This window comes from Leuciscus leuciscus, assembly GCF_965113295.1.
Source record: "Leuciscus leuciscus genome assembly, chromosome: 22".
Taxonomy (NCBI): domain Eukaryota; kingdom Metazoa; phylum Chordata; class Actinopteri; order Cypriniformes; family Leuciscidae; genus Leuciscus; species Leuciscus leuciscus.
In genome coordinates, this window is record NC_138746.1 from 27361658 (window position 1) to 27387150 (window position 25493).

General features: G+C 40.8%; 2 protein-coding genes and 1 long non-coding RNA gene across 3 annotated transcripts in view; 1 reads left to right on the forward strand and 2 right to left on the reverse strand.

Annotated features, from left to right (window-relative positions):
* Positions 1–15441, reverse strand: part of haao (3-hydroxyanthranilate 3,4-dioxygenase) — a 37222-nt gene extending 21781 nt beyond the window's left edge. Inside the window, exons 1-6 of the mRNA XM_082154534.1 lie at positions 15372–15441; positions 5896–5992; positions 5724–5802; positions 4097–4180; positions 3846–3952; positions 3601–3690 (exon numbers count right to left, since the gene is read on the reverse strand). Coding sequence (XP_082010660.1) covers positions 3601–3690; positions 3846–3952; positions 4097–4180; positions 5724–5802; positions 5896–5984 — 449 coding nt within the window. The 5' untranslated portion in view covers positions 5985–5992; positions 15372–15441. The remainder of the gene's footprint in view (positions 1–3600; positions 3691–3845; positions 3953–4096; positions 4181–5723; positions 5803–5895; positions 5993–15371) is intronic.
* The window catches only part of LOC309487005 (uncharacterized protein), a 344782-nt gene that overhangs the window by 190056 nt on the left and 129233 nt on the right, over positions 1–25493 (reverse strand). The gene's annotated exons all lie outside the window — the stretch shown is intronic.
* LOC309487037 overlaps positions 1–25493 on the forward strand; it is a 206986-nt gene that overhangs the window by 38818 nt on the left and 142675 nt on the right. The window lies entirely within an intron of this gene.

The window sequence follows — 25493 nt, forward strand, 5'->3', positions numbered from 1 at the left end:
CCCATTGAAGAGATGTTTGCAAGCTATCTCTCGCTGGGTGAGACATCAATGCAGAAAGCTCCAGCCTTGCCATCTAAGCCACTTAAGACTACATCACGCATAAATGGCAGGGCATGTGTGGCAGCGGGTCAGGCTGGTGCTGCACTGCACACAATAGCAATGTATATCAAGCTGACCTGCTGAGAGACTTGGACCAGGGTCCGGGTCTTTCCCCTGACACGGTCGCTGAGTTGCGCCGCACCACAGACCTGGCTCTCCGGGCCACCAAGCAGACTACCGGTGTGGTCGGGAGATCGATGGCGGCTATGGTGGCCACGGAGAGACACCTGTGGGTGAACTTGGCGAGCATCGGGGAGAAAGAGAAGGCCTTTCTTCTCGATGCCCCAGTTTCACCCTTAGAATTGTTTGGCATATCCGTCGAGGCAGTGGTCTGGAAATTCAGAGAGGCGAAAGCGTGTTCAGTTACCTTTAGATCTTGTATACCATGCCGGTCCCAGTCAGGGGGCCCTGGCCCATCTCGGTCTGAGGACCGAAGGTGGGGCCAGAGAGACAGTGCTGTGCTTGTGCGCCTCCTCATGCAACGAGAAGCAGGACCTCAGGGAAGTGATCCAGTTCAGATGCGACCAGCGTCCTGGAACCAGCAGAGGCAAATAACATCGCCTCCTTCCCCCTCCTCACGCAACATCAGGCCCTTGAAAGGGCTGGAATGATGTCTGACGGACCAGCTCGGGCTTTTTGTTAGCAAGCACGCCTTTCAACATAATAACAGAATGTCTGCGGCTTCCGCTCTCCAAATAACAGGTGTGAGCTTTGTTAGATCTCCTCCCAGTAGTGAGAATCGTTTTACAGAGATCTCAGTTCCCTGTAGCTCCATAGTTTTATTGTGGAAGAGTTGTTGGCATTCTTTAGCCTCCTCCAGCTAGCCTTTAGGAGGTAGAACATAGTTACAGTCAGGTCCATAAATATTGGGACATCGACATAATTCTAATCTTTTTGGCTCTATACACCACCACAATGGATTTGAAATGAAACTAACAAGATGTGACCCTGGATCACAAAACCAGTCTTAAGTCGCACTGGTATATTTGTGGCAATAGCCAACAAAACATTGTATGGGTCAAAATTATCAATTTTTCTTTTATGCCAAAAATCATCAGGATATTAAGTAAAGATCATGATCCATGAAGATATTTTGTAAATTTCCCACCTTAAATATATATAAAAAAATTATTTTTGTGAGTGGATGCAGCACAATCGCCTATAGAAATGGACAACTTTAAAGGCGATTTTCTCAATATTTCTGCACCCTCAGTTTCCAGATTTTCAAATAGTTGTATCTAGGCCAAATATTGTCATATCATAACAAACCTAATATCAATGGAAAGATTATGTATTCAGCTTTCAGATTATGTATAAATCTCAATTAAAAAAAAATTACACATAAGACTGATTTTGTTCTCCAGGGTCACAGATGTGCTTTAACTGCAGACTTTCAGCTTTAATTTGAGGGTATTTACATCCAAATCAGGTGAAGTGGGTCAGGCTTTACAAAAGTTTGTATATGTGCCTCCCACTTTTTAAGGGACCAAAAGTAATGGGACAGATTAACAATCCTAAATCAAACTTTCACCTTTTAATACTTGGTTGCAAGTCCTTTGCAGTCAATTACTGGTAATGGGACAGATTAACAATCATAAATCAAACTTTCACCTTTTAATACTTGGTTGCAAATCCTTTGCAGTCAATTACAGCCTGAAGTCTGGAAAGCATAGACATCACCAGACGCTGGGTTTCATCCCTGGTGATGCTCTGCCAGGCCTCTACTGCAACTGTCTTCAGTTCCTGCTTGTTCTTGGGGCATTTTCCCTTCAGTTTTGTCTTCAGCAAGTGAAATGCATGCTGAATCGGATTCAGGTCAGGTGATTGACTTGGCCATTGCATAACATTCCACTTCTTTCCCTTAAAAAACTCTTTGGTTGCTTTCGCAGTATGCTTCGGGTCATTGTCCATGTGCACTGTGACGCGCCGTCCAATGAGTTCTGAAGCATTTTGCTGTATAATCGCAGATAATAAACACTTCAGAATTCATCCTGCTGCTTTTTTCAGCAGTCACATCATCAATAAATACAAGAGAACCAGTTCCATTGGCAGCCATACATGCCCACGCCATGACACTACCACCACCATGCTTCACTGATGAGGTGGTATGCTTTGGATCATGAGCAGTTCCTTTCCTTCTCCATACTCTTCTCTTCCCATCACTCTGGTACAAGTTGATCTTTGTTCCAGAACTGTGAACGCTTTTTTAGATGTTGTTTGGCAAACTCTAATCTGGCCTTCCTGTTTTTGAGGCTCACCAATGGTTTACATCTTGTGGTGAACCCTCTGTATTCACTGGTGAAGTCTTCTCTTGATTGTTGACTTTGACACACATACACCTACCTCCTGGAGAGTGTTCTTGATCTGGCCAACTGTTGTGAAGGGTGTTTTCTTCACCAGGGAAAGAATTCTTCGGTCATCCACCACAGTTGTTTTCCGCGGTCTTCCGGGTCTTTTGGTGTTGCTGAGCTCACCGGTGCGTTCTTTCTTTTTAAGAATGTTCCAAACAGTTGATTTGGCCACACCTAATGTTTTTGCTATCTCTCTGATGGGTTTGTTTTGTTTTTTCAGCCTAATGATGGCTTGCTTCACTGATAGTGACAGCTCTTTGGACCTCATATTGAGAGTTGACAGCAACAGATTCCAAATGCAAATAGCACACTTGAAATGAACTCTGGACCTTTTACCTGATCCTTGTAAATGGGATAATGAGGGAATAACACACACATGGCCATGGAACAGCTGAGCAGCCAATTGTCCCATTACTTTTGGTCCTTTAAAAAGTGGGAGGCACATATACAAACTGTTGTAATTCCTACACCGTTCACCTGATTTGGATGTAAATACCCTCAAATTAAAGCTGAAAGTTTGCAGTTAAAGCACATCTTGTTCGTTTCATTTCAAATCCATTGTGGTGGTGTATAGAGCCAAAAAGATTAGAATTGTGTCGATGTCCCAATATTTATGGACCTGACTGTAGGCCAATTCCTTTAAAAAAATAATTTAAAAAAGGGCTAGTCGGCCTCCGTTCCCTCAAGCCCCTATATTACTTGCGAAGCTGTTACAGGGCCTCTGTTGCTACTTTGTCCTAGTTATATACAATAGCACATCTAGCTTAGCGGTAGCTGGAGACGTGGGCCTTTCTGGTTCAAGCCCCCTCTGCTAGATTAAAATAGGAAGTATATTATTCTTGGCTTCCTCTCAATTTGAGAGTCATTCTGTGCTTTACAGTGCTTCCGTCATCAGTCACGCTGAGGCGTTCCCCAATAGTGTCTCAGGACGCAGTGTCTCGTTCCCTGCTCTCAGGGAACCAGCGTTACAGTCGTAATCCGAGACGTTTTCCATATCATTTAAACAAATAATTTTGCCATTTCAGTAGATGCAGATACTGTTATAAATGTAAGTTTATATATATAAATATATAGTTAAATATAAGTTATATCTTTTTATTTATTTTTTATTTTTATTATATAAAAAGAGAGAGAAACACTGGTGACTTACTCTTTGATGATGGGAACTAGTTGGGTTCCAAGGTTCTCACAGTAGAACCAACGTTCAAACAAGACATCTGTACTATTAACCACAAAGTACCTAGAGTAAAGTAAAAGGAAACCAAATATCACACACATATTTTATCTTTTATTCCCTGATCTAGCATCAATTAGTATCATGATTCAGATAAGGTCACAGGAGAATGGAAGACGTAATATAGAATGGATGTGACTGGGAGTAGTATCCCATGGTACCTGAGGCCATCTGTCTCTGAACGAAGCCTCCTCCTCTCCACCACCAGCCCTACTGTGTTTGCCTGTCTCTGAGGGGAGTGGGGAATACGTGCTGGAAGCAGGAACATCTGAATACAGCAGCAATAAGCAGGCTTTTGAGCATATAAAATGTCTTTATAGACTAAATTGGCTTTTGTTACATGAATTCAGCCTGTCAGACAATAACAATAGCAGAGCCATTTAAGAAGCAGACAAATCTGGATTATTCTCACCTCTCCTTCTCGAATATGTACTTCTTTATGCTTGCCGTTCTCTATCACTTTCAAAACCATGTCACCCCTCACCTGGTAAAAGAGCTGAGACACAAAGACAAGTGAAACAGGAATATTAGTGTTCTGAACTGTGGATAACAAATCTTTTAGCCTCGTATGCCTTTATTTGAAATAAAGGGGTAAAGTCCACTCTTATCATGTCTGTAATATCTAGAGAAAATACAGCCATGGCTCGGATAGTTTGCGCCGACCTCTGGTGATCAAAATGAAAACATTAACTAAAGAACAGAGTTCTGACTTGCTCACTAAACTACGTAATTTTTTGAAAGGGACTCAGCAAGAGACAGTTCTATTAAATTCCTGCTATCGTTTGATTTGAAAGCTGGCCACTGTAAAGGTGCTGTAAAAAAAATGCCATTGAGGAAATTTCTCTACTTCCTGAAAGATACTAAGGAATTAGGTGTCATTTACACATTTAAATCTTTTCACTTAGCAGATGCTTTTATCCAAAGTGACTTACAAATGAGAAATCCATTAGATATTTATCCTACGAAACATAAGAAATGCTGCAATTTAAAGTTTCAAAATTGCTCAGAGAAGTAGACCAGAGCAGAGATAAAAGATGAAAGGAAGGTTTAAGACATTAGTGAAAGAATGAGTTACATTTTTCTATAGAAGACTGAGATTGAGATAGGATTGTCTTGAGATTTGTCAAAAAAATAAAAAAATAAATCAATAATAATAATATACAAGTCAGGTGATTTTTGTAACCTGTTTGTTTGTCCAATCAGAAATGTTTGTAAATCATTTTGTGTGTTAGGAAATGCTGACATAAGGTTGGCTAACATGTCTTTGAAGGGCAGGGAGGTGATGAGTGGGTGAAGATAGAAAAATAGTTAAAGATTAAATCTTATAAATTATCATTTATAATTGCTACTGGAAAATTCCTATAATCGTTCACAGCACCAACATAATATTACACATAGTGATTTAATATTGCACTTTCAGTGCCTTAATGTTATTATTAAGCTGGTTGTTATATACTTTACTTTATAGTGGCGTTACCTAAAACTTATAAATAAATAAAAATTATAGTTCAGGGTGTTGTAGCCAAAAATGGTAAAATCAAGAAAGACAATAAAGTGTGAGTGACACTAAAATATATTAGGTACAAACATGCTCTTAAAAGCAGGTAATTGCATCTTCACATAGACTCTGTCCCCATTAAAAAAAATGTAAAGTGTACTTGGAAAACTATTCCAGTCTGGAATAGTATTAGTAGAATGCAATGTAGTGCACGTTTGTGCTGTAAATCCTGACTAGCAACAATTAACGTGGAGAGCAATCAAGCTTCAAAGCAATTGTAGAAATTCTGCAAAAATAGCACTATCAATATTCAGATCATCTTTAGTAATGAGTTTTGCCCCCTTGTCCATTTTCTCTTCTGAGTCTCAAGCACTAACCTTTTGTAAATCTCATGGCTAATTCTGTTCTTATCAACTGTTAGCATTCTCGGTGCAGTCTGCTTCCCAAAATGCAATCAGTTAATCAAGAGAAAATCAAGTCAGCTAGTCTTGTCATGTCATGTAAATTTGTAATTTAATTGGTAGTACATGTAGCACCTTACCTCTTCCCCTTCCTCAATGTGATAATCCTTTCTCTCGTTTGGACCACCAACATACATAATATTCAACTGATGAAAAAACCTAGAGAACCATGTAAAGATAGGGGTTATTGTTTGTAAATGTGATTTAAAAACAGATTTTTTTGTTTGTTGATCAAAGATCATTTCAACTTACATTAGTTTGTTGCAAACAGGTGGTGAAAATGAACTTTCATTCTCAGCAATCCACTTGTCAATGTTTACATGAAGAGATTGGTTGGTCATTTTTCTCTCTAATTTGGGAATACAGCGAGATGCTTGAATTAATCTGTCCGGTTAGGCAGCAACTGAGCAGTGGATCACTACATCAGAGAATTTATGACAAACCTTTGAGTTAATGAGTAATGGGGTGGTGTTCATGTATGCAGTATGTGACTGTGAGGTTGAAATCCATGTTTACACAGCAGTAACCTTTCAGTGCGGACACCACAGCATAAACCTGGATTTCAATATAGAGACCATTGTTTTACAGGTTTTTATGTGATATCAATTATTTACATTTGCATTTAAATGACTCACCATTAGACATTGAAGACCTGACATATGTGAATAAATAAAGTTTTGATTTTGGGCCAAAGATAAGCCTACCCACTACTAAAAATCAATAAACCAAATAGCGCTGTCAATAAATAAATAAAAATGTAATCGCGATTAATCGCACACTTATCGTGAAACTAAGCATACACCATTTATCTTGATTAAAACATTCATTTTGTCATCATTGCTATATCCAACAAAGTAAACCATCAGATTGAAGGGTGATTCTCACAAAATTGTATTTTGCAAGTTTTTTCAAGGTACATTTTTGAAACGGACTGATATATAGGCCTCATTGATCTGAGTTTATAGTCCAATTATCCAGTAAGCAAATGCATTCAAACAATCAGTCCAAAACACCTCTAATGAAAAGAAAGCCCTCCGCTGTATGGACAGATTATACGCAAACCACGTTTCTTGGCTGGATAAAGCAAACCAGCTTCTTGCTGTAAAGTTTTGGTGAGTGTGAATTGTAATCAAGGTAAAGAGTCGTACAGTAAGCACATGTTACTCCGTTATTATTGCTGCATTATTTTTGTGCTGTCATTTGATGAATCGATTCTACTGATTTTTTTTCTACTCGATTAATAAAAAAAAATTTGTGATTAATCGTGATTAATCGCAATTAATTTATCTTACTATTTATCTTTATATAATATAGGTTCACTGTAAATGATTTCTGTTGTTTTCACAGTAATATTACTGTATTCTCAACAATTCCCTACTAGAATCTGAATACAGTATGTTGTAGATTTTGTCATTTTCACAGCATTATTACTGTCTGCATGACGTTTTCTTCTAGGATTTCCTGATACTTCAGTGAATCCATCTTGCCTTCCATATGGCGCAGGTTTCCAGTGCCAGAGGATGCAAAGCAGCCCCAGAGCATCACCGAGCCACCACCATGCTTAACTGTATGCAGACTGTTCTTTTCGGCATATGCTTCATTCTTCTTCCTCCAGACATAACCGTTGATCCATAGCGCCGGAAAGTTCTAGTTTTGTTTCATCGCTGCAGAATCCCAAAACTTCTGTGGCTTATTTATATGATTTTGAGGGACTTTTCTTGTGCTTTTTGGTCAGTAGTGGTGTATGCCTTGGAGTTCTGGCATGGAAACCTCCTGAAGTAAAGCGAAGTGTTCGTGTAAGAAAAATATCCATATTTAAAACTTTATTGACTAAAATAACTAGCTTCCGGCAGACGGCCGTACACATCGTTTTACGCCAAAAGAGTAACACTTGACCTGACGCACTACGTACTGATGAACACAGTTGCCCAGCCATGTTTGTTTGAACCGCGAGAGGCGTCAATTGCCGTCATTATGTTATGCGTCAAGTTCAAGGGTTACTCTTTTGGCGTAAATTGATGCGTACGGCTGTCTGCCGGAACCTAGTTATTTTAGTCCATAAAGTTTTAAATATGGATATTTTTCTTACATGAACGCATCCCTTCACTTCAGAAGGCCTTTATTAACCCCCAGAGACGCGTGGAGCACTTTATTCATGAATAGATGTGCTTTGATGGACCTCCAAAAACATATAGCCATTCACTGGCATTATAAAGCTTGGAAGAGCCAGGACATTTTTTTATATAACTCCGATTGTTTTCGTCTGAAAGAAGAATGTCATATACACCTAGGATGACTTCAGGGTGAGTAAATCATGGGCTAATTAAAATTTTTGGGTGAACTATCCCTTTAACTTTGAACTTGCGGACTATGCTTCCAACGGTGTCTCTAGGAACATTTAGTGCCTTCGCTATCTTTTTGTATCCTGTTCCTTGTTTGAGAAGGCCGATGATATCTTCTCTTAACTTTTTGGTCGACCATTCTTTTGACTTAGTCATATTTCTAACATGCTGTCAAACATGTCATACTCAACAAACCTAGCCTGTTCAGATATTCCATGCGTTCTAGCTCAGGCACACCTGATGCAACTAAACAAGGGCATGTGACAACATCTGTTTTGCAGATTTGTGCTGTTGTGAGGGATTCTATTCAGGTGGTTGAATAATTTTGAGACTGCAGAAGTCATTAAAAGTTGCATTTTCAGTTGAATTTGGGGAAACCACTTGAAGTGTTGAGCTATTTTAATTACTTTTGTTTGATTTGTTCATTGCAAATAGCTTAAAGTCTGTACATTTTCCCAATAAACCTGATTTGCAATGGGGGTTGAATAATTTCAATTACATCTGTATACTGTATATGTACATATACAGTAGCTCCAAGAAGAACATCAGGTGTTGTCATCTTGAAATTATAGTAATTACAACATGCGTGCATGCAACTCCAACCCTAATCAACCACACCTGAACCAACAAGTGATTTTAAAGGTTATATGTCCAATCAAAAAAACTAATTTTGGTGCAAATTCATATTGTCACATGTAGTGATGTTAACCGATGACCGTTTGACCGATGGTTGACCGTATCAACGTTAACCGATCAAAGTTGTCGGTACAGTTAGCCATCTCATTCCAAGATCTTTTTGTGTGAAGTGAACAAATCCCTCACACTAAATTTTTCATAACTCGCCTGTTTGTAAATTTTTGTTTCTTAATAAACCAATAAAAACATTTGCCGCAAGGTCACAGCGATTGGGTTCGCGCGCTCACAAGGTTTGCGAAAAGTAAAGGCTACAGGCTAAAACACTCGAGGTTAGAGCCAGGGCAGACGACAGGATGAAGTGTGCAAAGAAAAGTAGTGTGTGGGACCATTTCACCAAAAAGAATGACACAGATGTAAGTTGCAACTTGTGTGATACAGTGCTTAAATACAGTAGTAGCACATCATCTATGATGTATCACCTGAAAAGGGGATGCTGTCCGTTATTAGAAGGCACACAGTGAGTTAGACCTGCCTTGGCCGGTGCGTCTTTTACGCATTCTGAAGGTGCCTGTTTTATCCAATGGTTTTATCGTGTTGCAGTCTATTAGGCAACATTCTGCATAAGATGGGCTTAGATTTGGAAATACATTACATCTACATTTCAGTGGTAACAGATAAGGTGATGATGATCATCATCTTTCTTTATTATTGTTAGCACTACCTCAAACTAAAGCGGCGTCTCTTCGGAGCTGTCATTTTCTTAAATGAGCCGCGGCAATGTTTCAAATGAGCTTCTAATGCTAGACAACGCCTTTATTTTCAACGCGATCACCTTGTACCCAAACCATTTCGAAACCAAGGAGCCATTTGTCCTCCGATTACATACAAGCTCCTCAGCGCCACGTTTGCCGGACTCATGTTTCGCGCTGTAGGAGATTTAAAAAAAGTGACGTGAGTGGAAGGGCGGCGCCGGCCCGGGGCAGTGTGTGTGTGAGCGGGAGGCAGAGCAGCAGAAAGATGCGACAGAGATGCAAAATTGCAGGTGCTGCTCGAAATGGCTGTTATTTCAAATAGCGTAGCATATTTTAAACTAATCGGTTAACCGGTTTCAACCGGCTAATGAGGCTCAGTGGTCGGTCAAGAAATTTTTTCGTTTTCGCCATCCCTAGTCACATGGCAAAAGCTAGCTAAATGAGTGCTGGATGCAAAACCATGAACAAAACGCCTCGGTTACGACTGCAACCTCGGTTCCCTGAAGAGGGAACGAGAGTTGTGTCGAAATTGACGCTATGGGAACGCATTGCGTGATTGCATCATGAAGCACTTGTAAAATCAGTCCAATGGCGTATAGGGCGGGTGACGTCATGGCAGGAAGCTATAAAGCGCACCCAGACCAAACATTGTCAACTTCTGATAGGTCGAAGCAAGTCGATCACAGGCACGCCGGAAGTATGGCAAGGTGACGCAACGCTCGTTCCCTCTTCAGGGAACCGAGGTTACAGTCGTAACCGAGGCGTTCCCTTTCAAGGGAACTCGCGTTGCATCGAAATTGACGCTATGGGAACGTCTATACCAACGCCACCATAGTGACCAGTGCCTGTCTTGTGTGAAATCAGGCGAGCACAACAAAGACAGAATAACCTGGGACCCAGGAGTGAAGCCCAGAAATAGGTTTTAAACCCGATGAGTGTGTGCGGAAAGGAACCGCCCGCCGCATCTAGCACCTCTTGTAGGGATACCCCTAATACAAGGCTACAAAGCCGCCATACTGCTCCTGCTTCAACGCACCATGGAGGAAACCGGTTTGTTTCCTGTGCAGGGAGCTCTAGAGAGATCATGGCCTCAACAACCTCAGTTGAGAGACCCGAGTCTATGAGTTGGGCCCCCTCAGGGGCCAAACCCATACTCCCATAACTCTGTTCTCCAGATCTCCCGGAAGTAGAACAATGAGGGAAACCATGTACAGATGCTGAACTGCCACGTCTGCAAGTCCATATGAGCTCCACCACCTCGGGGTGGAGTCTCCCTCCCCTGGGCCTCAGCCCCTGCCTCGACAGGATGTCTGCTTCCTGAATCTGGTGCCCAGGGATGAAGAGCCTGAGCCATCATCACCAGGTGATTAAGTGCCAGGTGAGATGGTGACCCGTCCACGGGCACCGAGCGACCATCCATGATCGCACCCCAGCCCGTGAGGGAAGCATCCGTCGTAAGCGTTAAGCGACGACAATGAGCTCCCAGCACAGGATCCTGGGGACAAGAACCAAGGCTTCTTCCACATAACTAGGGCACGTAAGCATTGCCGCGTGACCCTGATCATGTGAAAGGGGTTGCCCCTCGGGGAAACTCTTTGGTCCTGAGCCACCACTGCAGGGGTCTCATGTACAACAGGCCAAAAGGTATCACGTTGGACACTGCTGCCATCAGACCCCACAGTCTCTGAAACTGTTTCACAGTGAGTGACTGGCCTAGCTTTATTCTTTTCACAGCTGACAGGATGTACTCTATGCGTGCAGGTGAGAGGTATGCCTGCATCAACATTAAGTCCCAACCACGCCTAGAAAAAGTGGTCCTCTGTAGTGGAGAAAGCACACTATTTTTGGCGTTTAGCCGTAACCGCAACTCTTTCCTGTGTGCGAGATCGACATCTCGATGCCGAACTGCCAACTGATGACACTGATCGTGAAAGTTTGGGGTGATAGTGCTAGGCCGAACGAAGAACTCGATATTGGTATGCTTTGCCCCCAAAAGCAAACCTCAGGAACTTCCTTTGATATGGAAGGATGGAAATGTGGAAGTATGCGTCCTTGAGATCTATCGTGACAAACCAGTCCTCGGATCTGATCTGTGGCATGATTTGTCTCAGTGTTAACATTTTGAACTTTAGCTGAATGACTGACTCGTTCAGAACACTCAGATCCAAAATGGGACGCAACCCCCCATCCTTCTTTGGAACGATGAAATACCAACTGTAAAAACTGGTGTCCCTGCTGGAGGGAGGTACATGTTCTATGGCCCCTTTCTCCAACAGGGTTTTCACTTCTTGTTCCATTACCAGAACCTGCTTGGGGCCCACCACGGCGGATAGGACCCCCATAAACCTGGGCGGGCGAGACCCGATGATAACCCTTTTCTATGTTCTGCAGGACCCAACAAGAAATATTTGGAGGCATCTTCCACGCTGTCAAAAATTCTAGCAGAGGTACCAGCCTCTCGAGACCGGCTTCTGGATTTAGTTGTTGTTGAACAGTCAGTCCGTCGTCCTGTAACGCGAACCGGCAGGGAACGACTGAACTGACTGCTCTGGGACCCTCCTCGGAGGGGGCAAGCATCCCAGGACCACTACGTTTCCGGGTGGACTCTGAGATATGTGCTCACCGGAGACCACTGCGCCCCGAAACACACAAGGTGGCGGGGTTAGCATAATGGTCCCCTGAGGGCACCGAAGGGCAGCGGGCACCGTATAATGAGGTGTTAACCGCTTTACTTCGGGGGAGACTGCCCTCGTTGGCCTGACCCCTCAGGCGTCAGGACATTTTCCCCACAGCCTTCTTCGAAATAATGATGGTCCTCAGATCTGTCTTACTCCTTAAAGGCTGTGGTTGAGAGTGCCAGCCCGAACCCCAGTCCTTTAGTGGGGGCTCGGGAGCAGATGCTCTGCTACTGTTGAGATATGTTTGGCAGAAGTTCCCACGCTGCCAAAAAATCTACTAAGAGAACCAGTCTCTCAAGACTGGTGTAGGTGTTATTCGAGCGACCAATTCGGTGCCCTGTACGGCGAACCGGCAAGGAACGATCGAACTGACTGCTCTGGAACCCTCCTTGGAGGGGGCGGGCATCCCAGGACCACTACGTTTCCGGGTGGACCCTGAGATATGTGCTCGCTGGAGACCGCTGCGCCCCGAAACACACAAGGTGGCGGGGTTAGCATAATTGTCCCCTGAGGGCACCGAAGGGCAGCGGGCACCGTATAACGAGGTGTTAACCGCTTCCCTTCAGAGGAGATTGCCCTCATTGGCCTGACCCCTCGAGCATCAGGACCTTTTCTCCACAGCCTTCTTGGAAATAATAACGGTCCTCAGATCCGCCTTACCCCTTGAAGGCTGCAGTTGAGAGTGCCAACCCAACCCCAGTCTTTTATTGGGGGATCAGGAGCAAACACTCTGTTTCTGTTGAGATATGTTTGGCAGAAGTTCCCACACTGCCAACAAATCTACTAAGAGAACCAGGCTCTCCAGACTGTTCTAGGTGTTACTCAAGCGACCAATTCGGTGCCCTGTACGGCGAACCGGCAGGGAACAACCGAACTGACTGCTCTGAGACCCTCATCAGAGGGGGCAAACATCCCAGTGCCGCTACGTTTCCGGGCAGACACGGAGATGTAGGCTCGTCAGAGACCGTTGCGCCCCGACGCACACGAGGTGGCGGGGTTGGCAGAACGGCCCCCCAAAGACATCGAAGGGAAATGGGCTCCATATAGTGAGGTGTTAACCACTTCCCACCAGAAATTAAGAGAACCAGCCTCTCGAGACTGGTCTCTGGTATTACTCAAGCGACCAATTCGTTGCCCTGAAGCGGCGCACCGGCAGGGAACAGCGAAAATGATTGCTCTGAGACCCTCCTCGGAGGGGGCAAGAATCCCAGTGCCGCTACGTTTCCGGGCGGACAGTGAGATAAAGGCTCGTCTGAGACTAGAATTCACTGGAGACCGCTGCGCCCCGAAGCACACGAGATGATGGGGTTGGCAGAACGGCCCCTGAGAGCACCGAAGGGAGACGGGCACCGTATAATGAGGTGTTATTAATTTCCCCCCAGGAATTTCACCATTTATTTCCTCAGAATTAAATGCAGCCAAAGATCAACCAGACAAGTCAACACGGTCTGGATGAAAGGCTGAATAGTATATTAATACCGAAATCTACCTCCTCAGAGGTCAGATAAGTACATATTTAATTTTCTCAAAAATTAAATGCAGCCAAATGTCAACCAGACAAGTAGAAACGGTCTGGATGAAAGGCTGAATACTATATTAATATAGACATAACTCCTCAGAGATCAGAAGAGTACATATTTAATTCTCTCAAAAATTAAATGCAGCCAATATCAACCAGACAAGTAAACACGGTCTGGATGAAAGGCTGAATACTACATTAATATAGACATCTAACTCCTCAGAGATCAGATATAGAACTTGGTCTGGATGAAAAATAGAATATATTATTTTCATACATCATCTTTCAAAGCCAGACAAATATTTAATTTCTCCGAATTAAATTCATATTATATTCTCAAACAAAAAGAACCACAATAATAGTCTACAAACACATGATTAGTTTGCAAACAATCATAATAGAGAAAGAGAGAAAAGGAAATTCCCGTCTGCTCAGTTCCCTGTGTGTATAAATATATCAGACCTATTAATCTACGCGCTGCCTCGGCAAACGCGCGATCTGAGCCACTAGATTCTTTTTGCAGAGATGCAGACTCATAATCTACGCGCTGCCTCGGCAAACGCGCGATCTGAGCCATTAGATTCTTATTGCAGCCCCGTAATCTACGCGCTGCCTCAGCACACGCGAGATCCGAGATCGAGTCACAGAATCTTTATTGCAGACCCGTAGCCTTAATCTACGCGCTGCCTCGGCAAACGCGAGATCCAAGCCAAAGAATCTTTCTCGACTTTCTTCCCTCGAGAAGAAAGCCAACAGGAGCAGAGCTAAAACTCTCGAAGTGCATATGTTACACGTCAGGAATTATGAATGAACACTGTCAGCCCCATTTTACTAGAGCTGACCGTGCGTGCTCTTCTCCCAAACAAACAACACATAAATCGCGTGTATCCCCACTCGTAATGAAGCGAGGGCGGGGAGGAACACACGATCCAAAATGCTGTTTGCTCGCCATTATATTCCTGTCTAGATATATAATATGCTTGAGGACAAACAACAATAAATAGACAGAGACAGATTTCACAGAGAGCGCTTGCTGAAGACACAGAAGCTGACAATGTTTGGTCTGGGTGCGCTTTATAGCTTCCTGCCATGACGTCACCCGCCTATACGCCATTGGACTGATTTTACAAGTGCTTCATGATGCAATCACGCAATGCGTTCCCATAGCGTCAATTTCGACGCAACGCGAGTTCCCTTGAAAGGGAACTACAAAAGGAAACAAAGAAGAAAACAAACAATTATTTTTTTATTTTTTTTATTTTTTTTGCAATTTGCACTTTTTGTTTGGACCATCAGACAAAAAAACAAACTTAACGAGCTGTTTAAAAATGTCCTTGCCATTAGAATGTAATAAAAATAAAATAAAATGGCTCATGAACCATATATAAAAAGGTGGAAGTGAAACCGGGTGTCTTCCTCATTAACATTACATAACCTCTTGTTTCCTCATAGAAGCTATGTTGTATTGTCCAGCCAACTGTATTTGAATTAATGAAACAAAACAAAAATGACATGTGGTAGCATTTATGTATACCATACCACATTATTAATGCATCATTCAAAGTCGAAAATATAAAATCTGTTTCTGTGTTAGGTGTTCATGAAAAGGATTGTGAAATGAAAAGGAAAGCATGATCTATTTCCTACAGTAGTTATATAATTTCCACTGAAACCCTTATTTCATTCAATAAGCAAACCTTATAAACATTGAAATGTGTTTTTCAAACATTGAAATTGTGACTACAGTACAGGAGTGTCAGAATTATCTGTTTGAATTATGAAAAATAAAAAAAAAACTTACCAAACTGAAGGTGAAGTGTTAGCTTTGCATACAAAAAGGAAGTGATATGACCTTAGTTCTGTCTGATGCATGAATTCCTCATTTGCAGGGAATGCATTAGAGATCACGTTGTCAGTCATCTTTTATATCAAATCCTTTCTAAGGCAATAACTTAAAACCAGAAATGAAGGGCTTTGAAGAGCCAAGTCAAAGTACAGATTTTATATAAGCTGTGAGGAGACTTTCAACTGAAAAGTGATATTAAAACACAAGAAGAGATTTCTGCCAAGAGCAACACAATCAACAAAAAATTCATAGCAGAATCTTTTTTTGTTTTTTGTTTAGTTTTTTTTAATTAGTGTAAACTTTGAACAAATATTGGGTCACGTTTTAACTATGTACTTACTACTAAGAATAATATTTGTTAGGTACAATGTACTCATTGTGTTCATATTGTATTGCAAAACACTTTTGTGGTATATGGTTAGGTGTAAGGGATGGTTAAAGGGATACTCCACCGTTTTTTCTAGGGCTGTACTGTCCCAGTCGATTAGTCGATTAATTGGTCGATACGTTCTGGTTCGACCAAAATTCAATTTGGTCGATTTTTTGCCGCGTTCATTTCATCAGTTTTGCCGTGTTTATTTCATCAGTTTTGCCGCGCTGAGGCGCGCTCATTTCATCAGGTGGAAAGCACTAACTGCTAATGGGGGTGTTTTCAGAGTACCCTTGTTTCACTGTAACAGTCTGTCTTCAGAACACCCCCCTTGTTTTCACCTTTTTTGGATTAGCCAAGAGAGAGCGATAACTATAGAAGGTTTGATGCTGAATATTATTTATTTAATTGTGAGAGCGTTTTAGTCAGTCCTCTTCTAACATGTCAACAACAAAGAAATCGACAGTGTGGCAGCATTTTGTTAAAATTGATAACAGGAAAAAGGTCGAATGCAAAGTTTGCAAGCAACAGTTTTCCACAGCTCGACGACAAACATGACATATCATCTAAAAGTGGTAAGCTCACTTGTCTGCGTTAGCTTGCCCTGTCTGTTTTGAGTAGGCTATATGAACATATCAGAATTTGCATATTTCAATGTTTTAGTGTGATAACCTAACTTTTTATTTTTTTATTTGGAGCCTAATGCGCAATTGCGCTGTGCTGTTGGTTGTGTTAGCTTTGAGCCTAGGATGCTTTATTTTTCAGTTATGCACTTTATTTCGTTTCTGCTCTTGATCTGGTTTGTTTAATAAATATTCTTTTTTTATTAAAGTGGACGAGCCTTTTGTGTTTATTAAGAGTAAAAGCTTTAAGTTAATAGTCTATTCGTGTCTCAGCTGCGAAGCTGAGCTCATGTTCAGCCTCGGTGCGAGGACATGCACGGTGAAATGATAGTGTCTGACAGTTATAACTTATTATTATAACGTATGACAAAAATAATTGTCTAAATTATGTTGCATATTCCTCAACAGTTCTTGTGATGATATCACTAGTTGACAACATAGTACTATTTTCGGAAATCATAAGCTATATTGCGCAGGTGCACGCGATGCAACGCTGTCAGAACCGACAGACTCGAGTGTCAGACTCATTTCAGTGCAAAATAATTAGGTCAAAAACGATTTAATATACTGCAAATAGCCTACTAGTTTTTTATGTTTATTTATAATTCATTTAGGCGGACAACAAAGCTACCAAGTACTGCGCAAAGTGTGCATTTCATTAATTTAACGTTTTTTTTTCTACCATCATTTTTAGTCGATTTTGGTCGATTTTTAGTCGAAAATTTCAGGACTTCAGTCGACCAAGATTTTCTTTGGTTGAGTACAGCCCTAGTTTTTTCATATTAAACTATGTTATTCCCTTAACTAAGACGAGTTGATACATACCTCTCTCATCTCAGTGCGTGCACTTAATCGCTCTGGTGCGCGGTGACACTCTGATAGTACTTGGCTTAGCCCAGTATATTCAATGGTATCTAACAGCAATGAATTTAGAAGTGACCAAACACATCAACGTTTTCCCTATTTAAAAACAGTTACACGAGTAGTTATACGACCAAGTATGGTGACACAAAATAAAACGTGGCGCTTTTCTAAGCGGGTTAAAAAGGATAACTTTAATGTATGGCAAAAATAGCACTTTTGGGATCCAATTATTTTACTAGCCAAATTTATAATCTTTAAGAGTCTGTTTTTACTCTTAAAGCTCCAGTCCATAACTCTTTTGGGTTAAAAATTATCCAAAATAAATTTTTGAGCAAGTATACATAAACCAGCCAGTGTTCAAAACTATCTGCTTGCCTTAGCTCGATTCAAAACGGTAAGCTTGTAATAATGTTTTTAATTCAAGTGGTACTGGTGGATTTCCGTGGGAAATTCGAGCATGTCTTTGCGTCATTACGTCACATCTGTGCACATAAAGAAGGTGTCTCGGCTAGTAGGCTATATTGCTTGTGAGGATGTTGGAGGTGGAGATTTATAGCCTTTTCTCACAGCACTTGATATAATTAAACTTATTTGATGGCGGATCCAGAAAGGTTCAAACGACAATCACCAGTGACAACTGGTTTACCCGTTGTAAAATGCAAAAGACTTTGGACTTTGGAGTGGCTACAGAAAAAAAGAGACTGCAAGGGCATTAAATGTAGTCACACAATGCTGATGTTGTTAACATTAACAATTTGAGAACAAAGTATAATTTGCACGGTTTGACGTGATATGATAAGCGATCGTTAGATTTAATCAGCACGATTTACTGCAATGCTTTTTTCCCCTTAGTTGGTCAGAACAAAAGTGGATGTTACTTACTTGTTCAGATGAAATTTTTCGGTGAAAATTCTTATGTCGGTCATACTTCCAAAAAGTAGAATCTGTGATTCTGAATGACAATATCCACACCGGCGCGGTGACTGACAGTCGCACATTCTCCTCAAAACACTGGATTCATCTGCGCAGTGCCGTGTAAAGTTGATAATTTCGCGAATAACTGCAATTGCAGATTTAGAACAGAGATGGCGACAAAGAGGAAAAACTATGGACTGCAGCTTTAACAGAGAGAGAGTTGAACCAGGATATAATAGGTGTAGATTATATATAATAGGTGTAGAACACAGATTCAACTAGTGATTTATATACTACTATTAGAATGTCCTTTTCAATATCAAATCTCCTGTTTCCTTAATAAGCCTAGACGTTGGTAAGCCTTCTTAAAAACACTATCTGCATGCTTATCAAATGTAAACTTGTGATCAATTTCTGTACCTAGATATTTAAAAGATCCTACTTGCTAAACTTCCTTTCCATTAATTGACAAAGGCTCAAAAAATATACTTGCATTATTGGGCCCACAGCACATTTCTTTAGTTTTACTAGTATTACAGTTTTTCTCATTTGCTTAAACACTATAACCACGCTTTTGAACTAAAATTTCAAAACCATAACGCCATTTATAAAAAAGCACACCCATTTCCCTAAACTATAAACACTATTCCCTGTTTTGACACATGAGTCAGATTTGTTGAACTGTCACTGCAAAACTCTACACACAAAACCCTTCATTCCTCATTGCCTACACCATGTTGTCATCAAGTCAGCACAGCTTCAGCTCAGTTAGAGACAATTACCCAAGTGGAAACACTAAGGCTACGTTCACACTGCAGGCTGAAACGACCCAATTCCGATTTTTTTGCCCCTATGCGACCTGTATCTGATCTTTTCATGACAGTCTGAACGACACAGATCCGATCTTTTCAAATGCGACCCAGGCCACTTGGGTATGTGGTCCCAAATCCGATACATATCCGATCTTTTGAAATGCGACTTCAGTCTGAACGGCCAGGTCGCATGTATCCGACCCGCACGTCATTGATACGCGAAAAACATCATAATTCTGCGTTGAAGTAGTCGTCGGTTTGAAAACGGACTGCATATTCGTCGAGCTGAGGTAAATCTGCCGAACGGGTCGACCTCGACGAGCCCGTTAATTTAAAAAAATTAATAAAAAAAGCCCACGGCCATTATATATACGTTATGTTAACTTATTTGTGCTGAATCTGATATTAGATAGGTCAGCGGCTGCTGTCTGGCTCTTGTGTAACGGTCGCTGCGCGCGCTCGTGTGTGGGTGTGTGTGTGTGTGTGTGTGTGAGAGTTACAGTTAAAGTTTAGCTACTTCCGCAAACAACAAGTGACGTCGTTGACCGTTGAGTACTCTCCTGCGCATGCGGGTCACTTCTGGGTCATTTCACGTTCACACAGGAGATCACAAAAGGTCGCATTTAATTGGAAATGTGAACGGCCTTGCAAAAAAATTGAATTTTTTCTAAAAATCGGAATTGAGCATTAAGCCATGCAGTGTGAACGTAGCCTAAGAGTCAAAATTGAACACACAGCAATCAGATCCTTCAATAGATAGATAAAAGGGCCAGAGTCAGTTCATTGAGTTTTGGAACAATGGAGGAAGGAGGAGGAGGAAGGGCAAGAAGACAAGCAGTCTCAGATGAAATTCAAGCCACTCTAGTTTCCCATGTCTTTATCAGTGGTATGACTTTGAGGGAGGCTGGGCTACGAGTAAGGCCAAATTTGAGTCGCTTTACCGTCGCCTCGAGAACCTTCAGGGAGGTGTGGATGCAAACAAAATTCTATCACTGAATAAGAGACAAACATTTCCAATAGTCTTTGATGAGGTTTATTTTCTTACAAGAAAAGGCCAGCAGTCGTACAGTCACACAGAGTGACACAGAGTGTGACAGTGAAGGGAGGGCATCATTTCTCCTTTATAGTCTTGACTCCCAGAATGTTATCTTTCTAGGCCAATGATGGTATTTCAACCATATGTGGAACATTCTTAGACGTGTTCATCATATTGTCTCCTTGAGTGGAGGCCCTCCTGTCACGACTAACACTCTTTACCATTCCAATACACTTTCATATTAGAATAAGGTTTGTGTGTGCTTGCTCTTTTACTGTCATATGATGGTCACACACATCTTACAGTTTTTACCAACTGCTTACACAAAATCTTTTCATGTCACACGATTTTTGAAACCTCTCACTCAAAGTGCAAAACTACATACCAAATCTCCAAAACCATAAGCTATTTCTCAGCCTTTGACTCAGTTTTCAATTGCATTAAACACTTTTTTCAAAACACTACACACAATTCTCTACCTAAAACACAAAAATCTAACAGGAAGTGACTTGCTTTCCTTTTCCAAACACAACCAATCAAAATGCTACACTTATTACATTTTGAAGGAGATGTGAGGCATTTTGCATTTTGTGTGTGCAGTTTGGGGAATTGTGTGTAGAGTTTTGAAAAAAGGAGACATAGTTTTGAAAACGTGTGTAAGCAGTTGGAAAAAACTGTAAGTAAATATGAAAAAAATATTTAGAGGAGAGAGTTAAAAAAAAAGAAGAAGAGTAAAACAGGAACACATTTTTTGTGTGTGTGTGTGTGTGTGTGTGTGTGTGTGTGTGTGTGTGTGTGTGTGTGTGTGTGTGTGTGTGTGTTGTACTGTGTAGTACATGAATGAATAAAAATGTGCCAATGTATCCATTGGTTGTGTCTTTTGTGTTCATCATGTGAAAAGGTTTGTGAGGGGGTGAACCACAAGCAACATAACTTACCAGTTTTGGAAATGTTGTTTTGAATTTATTGCACCAGTGTGTTAGACTATGTTGTATTGTGTGTGATTTTGAGGGCTTGTGTGTCTTGTCTGAGGGCAAAGTTTGGTTTTTCAGCAAGAGTGAATGGTTTTGAGTGTAGAGCTCTATTTTGACCTGAAAATAGGATGTTTGGGGAACTGGGTGAGACGTTATGGATTTGTGTTTACAGTTTTGAGAATACGAGGCATAGTTTCAAGAAACGTGTTTAAGCAATCGAGAAAAACTGTAAGCTGCAAAGAACTCTCCTCCGTCCAGGTTGTAAAGAAATTTAAATAATTATCCAATGATTGAGTATCCTTCATACATCTCACCAATGCCATGTCGTCTGCGTTTTTTATAAGCATCAAATTGTCCTTATTACACGTCATCCCATTTGTATAAACAGAAAAAATTATTGGGGATAAAACACATCCCTGTGGGAGACCAGTATTTAAAGGGCACCTATTATGCCCCTTTTTACAAGATGTAATATTGGTCTTGGGTGTCCCCAGAATGCATTTGTGAAGTTTCAGCACAAAATACCCCACAGTTAATTTATTATAACCATTTGAAAATGTCATTTTTGGGGCCTGTTTTAAAAAGAGCTTTTTTGGAGTGTACCACCTTAAATGTTAATGAGCTGCATATCCCCGCCCTGCTGCTGGACCCAGATGATGAAGAGACACGAATGAGAATGGACGTCTCGGAATGGTTATTTGATACATTTATGTACTTACAAAGTTTTAATCGCGTCCCCTTTGCAATTATGGATGTGCAACACACACACACACACACGAACTGTGATAACGTTCGCGCAATTTTTTGAAACTACACACACACACACACACAAATACTGTGATAACGTTTGCTAAGTACAAACGATTTATTAATTTTTTTCTTAAGGGGAGGGAGATAGACGTTTATATACTGTCTATGGAGATAGAGCAGACCTTAATTTATTTACATTTGTAATTGCTGCAAAAATGATAGCCTACGTGACATAAAACTGTCTGACGTTGTTTGTTGAGACATCTATGACGACGACAATAAATAGCTTTAGACGCATTTGTTGTTGAACTGGCTGACCTCGATTGAAATGACTATTTGCTCAAAAATCATAAAATACACTTACTTCTGGAGGTGACGTTGAATCGCGAACTGTAGGCAATGATCCACACTTGATTAACTTTGACCCTCGTTCACTAAACAGTCAGTCAGAAAATGAAGGAAGTTTAAGTGGCGCCGTTTCTTCATAAATAAAATCCATCCGCTGCGTTTTCAGTGGCTCTGATGTCAGTGAAGACTACTATGTCAATTCTTACATCCCACAACAGAACACCTAAGTTACACTTCTTATGAGACATTACACACCGGCTGTCGTTGAAACAATGGAGGATGCAGATCACAGAGGGCGGGGTCTATGCCAAAACCAGACTGTCAATCAAACCGCGTCTGTGGGGCTTAGCGCATTTCTACGTCACAGTGAGGGAAATCTAGAACAGGGCGTTCTGAGACAGTGCTTGTGATTTATTGAGATAGTAAAACAACTACTGGGTGGATTTTTATCATTCTAGGGTGGTTTTGCTCACACACTGCCAACAGACATTTATGTTCAAACACCATGTAAAAGTGAATTTTGCATAATAGGTGCCCTTTAAAGGTGCAGTGTGTGATTTTTAGCGGCATCTAGTGGTGAGGTTACAAATTGCAACTATCAAAAGTTACAGTGCCCGACAGGAAAAGATGTCATCATCTGAGACAGCGAGTAGCCCATGGGCGTCGGAAGAAAAAAAAAAGTGGGTGGGTCCTCCCCCAGAAAAATGTTACTGGAGTAAATACCATTTCATGTATTCTGGTGCCTTTTAATTAAACAAGTAAACTAAACTCCACTTCACGTCGGGCAGTTCTTTGCCTCCACGTTGTGCATTAAATGCACAGCTCTCCGTGGATTATCCCGCTAATACCATGGTAATTTGCCAGCAATGACAATTTAAAGCTGTTATTGATTTTTGCAACGCAATATTTGACTGGAAGGGTACAACGGGCGGTTACTTTCGTCAGTTGCGGCTCGTTGAGAAATATAATATAGCGATTCAGCGGAAATGGAGTTTAATTTATAAGGGAATTCCTCAAGTGGAATGGATTTGACTGACGGCGCTCTGAAAAGCGAACAGACAAATGCGCTGAATTAGAGATGGTAAAAGTGAGTGGGTATAATATCACTGGTCTTAAAAAGTGGGTGGGTCTTGTCCCACCCATATACAATGGTTCCGACGCCCATGGAGTAGCCAGTTAAGCAATGAGGTTTCTTTACGAAGAGGTTTCCCTCAACGTAAAGTTTGTTGCCCATCTGTTATTCACAGCCATACAAAGCCCCCCACCAACATTTTTCATCGTTTTAAGAGCATCTCGATCAAATCGGATCAATGTAAAACCATCCAGATGAACATCCGTTATTTCCTGGGTGAACCACGTCTCAGTGAAACAAAAGAGGCTTGTGTGACGATAATCCCCCCATATCTGATCAACGCAGACAGCTCATCAATTTTAATTCCTTAGCGTTCTAACATTTGATAAAATGATGGCAGGTAAAGGCAATATAATACCTTTTCTCCGTAGACTTTTGAGAAATCCTCCTCTCAAACCTCTTTTCCTCCGTTTCGCGTTGATCTTTTTCCGACTGAAGCCAACCAAGAGACACCTCGGAACATTTTTCAAAAGTGTTGAATCGGTAGTTGGCATAACAACAAACGGGCGTAAATCCAGCAGTAGTCCCCGCGAATAAACCAAGCTTTTCGCAGTTAATGTGCATGCTCCAATCGGCCTTGTCCAAATAGCCAAGACTGGTTACAAAATGGACACCCAAAGGGCCAGAATTGGCCAAAAGTTAACCATCTCAACAGGTATGTGAATACATTTAAAACTACGAAAATAGTTATTACAAAACAGAACAAAACAAACAAATATAGAGCTTGTGTCACAATTCGCACGAGCAGCGTTCCAAAGTATCCAAAGGAAGTGTCATATTAAGTGGCTTTAAGTACTATGTACTTACATTGAAATTAATAATTTGAAACAATGGACTTATTGTGTACACAGCCTACATGTTTTTACATTGTACTTATATTTTGAAAATACCTGCATGTAATTACAGCTGTAATTAATGCATGTAATTACATTTGTAATACACTGACCCTTCCCTTACACCTTAATCCACCCTTAAACCTACCAATACCACCACACCTGTCCCTAACCTTACCGGTATCACACCTCAAAAGCAGCAAAAGTGTTTTACAATACAACATGAACACAATAAGTACATTGTAAGTATTAGTATACAATAAGTTTTTTTTTTACTTATTTTACTTAAATCCACTTAATATAAAGTGGGACCCAGGTTTTTTTTATATATATATTTTTTATATAAGTACAATGTAAAAACGTGTATGGTCACAACAAGTGCATTATATTAAATGATTAATTTAAATGTAATATAGTATATTCGTTATGCCACTTGGTAGACAAAGATACAAAGACACAGATATGATGATGAAGGCTCACAAGGCTTTAATATAAACCTTAGGCAATCCAAACACAAGGGTAACATCCATGTATGTACTGACGAGAGCAGACAAACTGAACTGAATATTGTAATGGGAGATTTTTGATTTTCATTACTTACTTTGATTTTCATTAACATACACAGGATTGACTTCTATGTGTGCTGCTGACCATGTGATATAATGATTGATGTGGAACTTCTGTGAGACAGGAGAAGAGGGGAAGACGCCGAGGCCCTGACCCCTAAGGTCAAAGGGTGTCCAGTTTAGGACTTGCAGACTGTAAGTTAAGCTAAACTAAAGTTCAGTGTATAATAGGATCACTGGTGGAGTGTCTTATCCATCTATGGTGTGTTTAAAGAACCTTGAAGATAACAGTATAAAGACTGGCCTGCCTCTCTCTCCTGGTCGCACTTGTTCCACAGACTGTACTTGTGACTTCTGTGTGGCAACTGGGCCTTCTTGCAAGAATAAATTACTTTTTAATGATCATTTGATTCCAGACTGTCTCTTACGCCAAAGATGATTGTTTAGTGAATTAAACTGCCACAACAGGTTTTAAAGATGACCATCTGTAAGCATGACTAGCCCTATATATGAAAACACTTTACAATAAGATTCCATTTGTAACATCAACTAAGGTTAATAAAAGTATTGTTCATTGTTAATTTCAACATTTTCTAGTTCACAGTGCATTAACTAATGTTAACAAACAACTTCTGATTTTAATCATGTTGCTTTAAAAAAAGTATTATTCATTCATGTTAACAAATGAAACCTTATTGTATGTTTTTTTTTTTTTTACTACCTTAAACATTTTGACAGTTTTTTATTAATTTAAAGAAAACAAAATGGAAGAAACAGAGTTAAAACTGAAACTTTCTTGAAGCTCAAAGACTTTACTGATGTCTTTTTTTTTTTTTTTTTTTTTTTTTTTTTTG